The 3,412-nt window shown below is 38.7% G+C and overlaps 1 protein-coding gene across 1 annotated transcript; it reads right to left on the bottom strand.

Moving 5' to 3' along the window:
* Nucleotides 1–295: 295 nt before the first annotated feature.
* On the bottom strand, nucleotides 296–2,603 carry LOC117181620. Its single transcript, XM_033374492.1, has 2 exons — nucleotides 1,539–2,603; nucleotides 296–1,393 (listed from the first exon to the last, which is right to left on the bottom strand). Exons 1-2 carry the CDS (start codon nucleotides 2,601–2,603, stop codon nucleotides 296–298), a joined length of 2,163 nt encoding a protein of 720 aa, XP_033230383.1.
* Between the last annotated feature and the right edge of the window lie 809 nt (nucleotides 2,604–3,412).

Here is a 3,412-nt window from a genome sequence, read left to right as displayed (position 1 = left end):
GATTCTAAGAAAGGAATTGTTACATTTTTGCGATATGAAAAGTTTTGCGTTTTTACTTTAGTTTTGCTCAATTTTACAAAAGTGTACTCTGTATGTAGAATATAGTTATCCAGGGCTCTAATCAAGGTTACTCCTGTTATTGACTTTTCAAAGTTGGAGTTGTCACAGTTAATTTGTACGATCTCTTCCTTGTTAGGAATCATAATTACCCCTTGCTAATTTTGTAAAATGTAAAATACCGTTTGATCAATAATGATTACATTAACCTGACACATTTTTTAGTTTATGATTCTAGCTAGCACTTTTGGTGGGTTATTGATGTGGTTGTTGTTAAAGCTGACGGTAAGTTAGCTTTTCTTCCGAATGTTATTTCGAGCGGCGTGAGTCCTGTGCTCTCGTGAACTGCTGTATTGAATGCTAAGCATATCAGGTTCAAGTTTTGATCCCATTCCGTCTCGTTATCGGCCATGTAAGTCTTTAAAAAATCTTTAATTGTTCCGTAAGTTCTTTCCAGTGCTCCATTACTTTGTGGATGGAAAGCGGTTGTTTTGACGTGCATAATTCTGAAGAGGTTTTCAAATTTATTGACCAATTCCGATACAAAGTTAGCGTCTTGATCAGTTAAGATGTGCTTTGGAGAGGAAAAGATGTATATGTAGTGATCTAGCAGGTTGGTTTGTATGCTCACGCTCGTTGTTTCGCTTATTGCAACAAGGATTATATATTTCGTTAGCACATCCTGAATAGATAAGATGTATTTGTTCCCACACGTTGTTTCCGGTAATGGACCAACTATGTCCATTGCGATTTTGTCATTTGGTTGAGTTGGCATTTCTGGGATGACTGCTTCGACTTTGGGACGAATCCGAGTCAGTTTTTCGCCGAAGTGACCTGTAGCCACATTTCCGTGTGCTTCCCTCAATAGATTTTGCTTCTCCTCTACATTTAATTGTTTATCAGGTCGCTCGCACAGAAAAAATGTGTATTCTGCGAATTTGTTCTGAAGTAAGAAATTTAACATATCTCCGATGCGGATTCGTTCGGTGATGTTACTTAAGGGACCCTCCATGTGAAATTCAAATATACTCCAGGATTTGTTTCTGGTGAAGTCTTTAATTTTGGTGTAGAGAAGTTTCACCCATTCCGCTTCGTTGTATTCTGGTAGTTGAATCCTCAGAAAAGAGAAAATATTTTGCTTGCTTATTTTAATCCAATTCTTTCCGTTAATTACCGGTTTAATTTTCAACTTATTAGGCATACGGTTCTTTTTCCAGTTGGCGTACTCGTTGGGGATTTCTTTTTCATCTTTCGGTTCGTGATTTCGCAATCTTTCAGAAATCAATTCGTTATCGACACCTGTCGTTGGCGTTCCGGTTCCATCGCTGCGATTTTTCTGAAAGATTTTTATCTTGAATCGGATGCAATCGCAAAAGTGCGTCAGCTGCCGTATTTTCCTTCCATCTTTTGCATACGACTTTTTACATGCACGCTTCTAATTGAAATCTCCATCTCATTAACCTGGAAGAAGGGTCTTTCACGTTGAAAAGCCAGGTCAAAGCCTGGTGGACTGTTTGTATCACGAATTCGTGTCCAAGAAGGTATTGACGGAGGCGCTTAACTGCCCAGACGATTGCTAGAAGTTCTTCTTTGGTAGTGGTGAAGTTACGCTCAGGATTATTTAGTGTTCTTGAGATGTAGCAAACTGGATGTCCCTGCTGAGATAGAATTGCCCCCAGCCCGACGTTGCTTGCATCAGTAGTCAACGTGAGTGTGTCCTTAAAGTCTGGATACCTTAGAACCGGTGCTGAGCAAAGAGCATCTTTCAATGACTTAAAACTTGTTTCGCAAGTCGATGTACAGTTGAAGAGTTGATTTTTCTTTGTCAATTCAGTTAGTAGTTTAGCTATTGTAGAAAAGTTTCTTATAAATTTTCGGTAGTACCCGGCTAAGCCTAAGAAGGACATAACTTCTTTTTGTTTCTCGGGTCTTTTAAAATTTTGGACAGCTGATAATTTATAGAGGTTTGGCTTCACTCTATTTTCTGTGATCACGATCCCTAGGTATTCTAGTTCTGGCCGAAGAAATTCACATTTATCCGGTTGAAGTTTAAGTCCGGTAGCCCGTAAGCGTTCAAATAGGATAACCAGATTTTCATTGTGTTCTTGAAGTGTACTTCCAAAGACAACAATGTCGTCTAGGTAAGCAAAGCATATTTTTCCGATTAGCCCTCTTAATGCTGTATCCATCATTCTTTGGAATGTTGCCGGCGAATTCTTGAGCCCCATCGGTAGGCGATTGTAGTGAAAATGTCCCTCATTTTTAGAGAACCCAGTGTATTTTTTTGAGTCCTCATGCATAGGAATTTGGTGAAATCCTGAGCTCCAATCGAAAGCTGAAAAGAATTTTGCTTTTCCGAGTTGGTCCAAGATTTCGTCGATCACCGGAAGTGAGTAGGCATCTTGATCAGTTTTCTCGTTCAACTTCCTGAAGTCAATGACAATCCTCCACTTCTGTTTTCCAGATGCATCGCGTTTTTGCGGGACTACCCAGAGTGGTGAGTTGAATGGTGAGTTCGAAGCTTTTATTATCTTTTTAGTTACCATTTCTTTCACTTGATTAGAAATCTCTTTCTTGTGACTTTCTGGATGCCGAAGTTGACGTATATTAATATTAGCTTCATCCTTCAAAACTATTTTGTGTGACGCTAGGCTGGTGCATGGTAATGGATCTCCTTGTAGTGTCAAAATGTCGTGATATGAGATAGCTATCTTCTGTATATGGGCTCAGTGAACATTTTCGATATGTTCGAGCCTCAAATTTTCATTCAGTAATTTTAATCTAGCATTTAATTCATTCTGCGTAATGTAGGTTATGCGCTCCTCTCGTGCCGGGATAAGATTGATATATTTATAGTTTATCTCTTTGTCACTCAGTCTTAAGTCCATTTCTGTTTTGTTACTGACAGGAATTTGAACTTTTGAGTCAACAATCCTTTTAATTGAATTTGGAATGTAGGGATTGTCTTCTATAATAATGTGCCCTTGCTTCTTGGTTGTTTCCACGGATATCATTTTTTTGGTGTTCTTGGGGATAAGGATTCCGTCAAACTCCAAAGGGTATATCTTATCGTAAAGTTGGAGGGATTGGTTGGACAAGTTAAACTGATAGGAGTGCAGGAATTGTGTTCCGGTGATGCATTCCTCGGGTATTGGAAACTTTTGTGGCACGATTACAAAGAGATGTTCTTTCCCTTGAAACTTAAATTTCGTGACTTCTTTTGTCCTGTGCTTGTCATTTCCCATTGAAAACTCTTTTTCCATGGTAATCCTCTGGTGTTTTTTATCAAGACAATTTTCTTTTATTAAATTGATCGATGCACCGCTATCAACTAATAATTTTACCGGTTTTATTG

The sequence above is a fragment of the Belonocnema kinseyi genome, chromosome 1 (genome assembly GCF_010883055.1).
Source record: "Belonocnema kinseyi isolate 2016_QV_RU_SX_M_011 chromosome 1, B_treatae_v1, whole genome shotgun sequence".
In the NCBI taxonomy this organism is placed as follows: domain Eukaryota; kingdom Metazoa; phylum Arthropoda; class Insecta; order Hymenoptera; family Cynipidae; genus Belonocnema; species Belonocnema kinseyi.
Note: the sequence above shows the minus strand (reverse complement) of the source record. Positions and strands in the feature narration are given on the sequence as shown.

Bases quoted from the DNA above. Each gene is read 5' to 3' on its own strand.
- LOC117181620 (XM_033374492.1), bottom strand. From the start codon at position 2,603: ATGGTAACTAAAAAGATAATAAAAGCTTCGAACTCACCATTCAACTCA. The intron at 1,394-1,538 runs GTGAAAGACCCT...AAAATCTTTCAG, and splicing joins CTTTGACCTGGCTTTTCAAC to AAAAATCGCAGCGATGGAAC.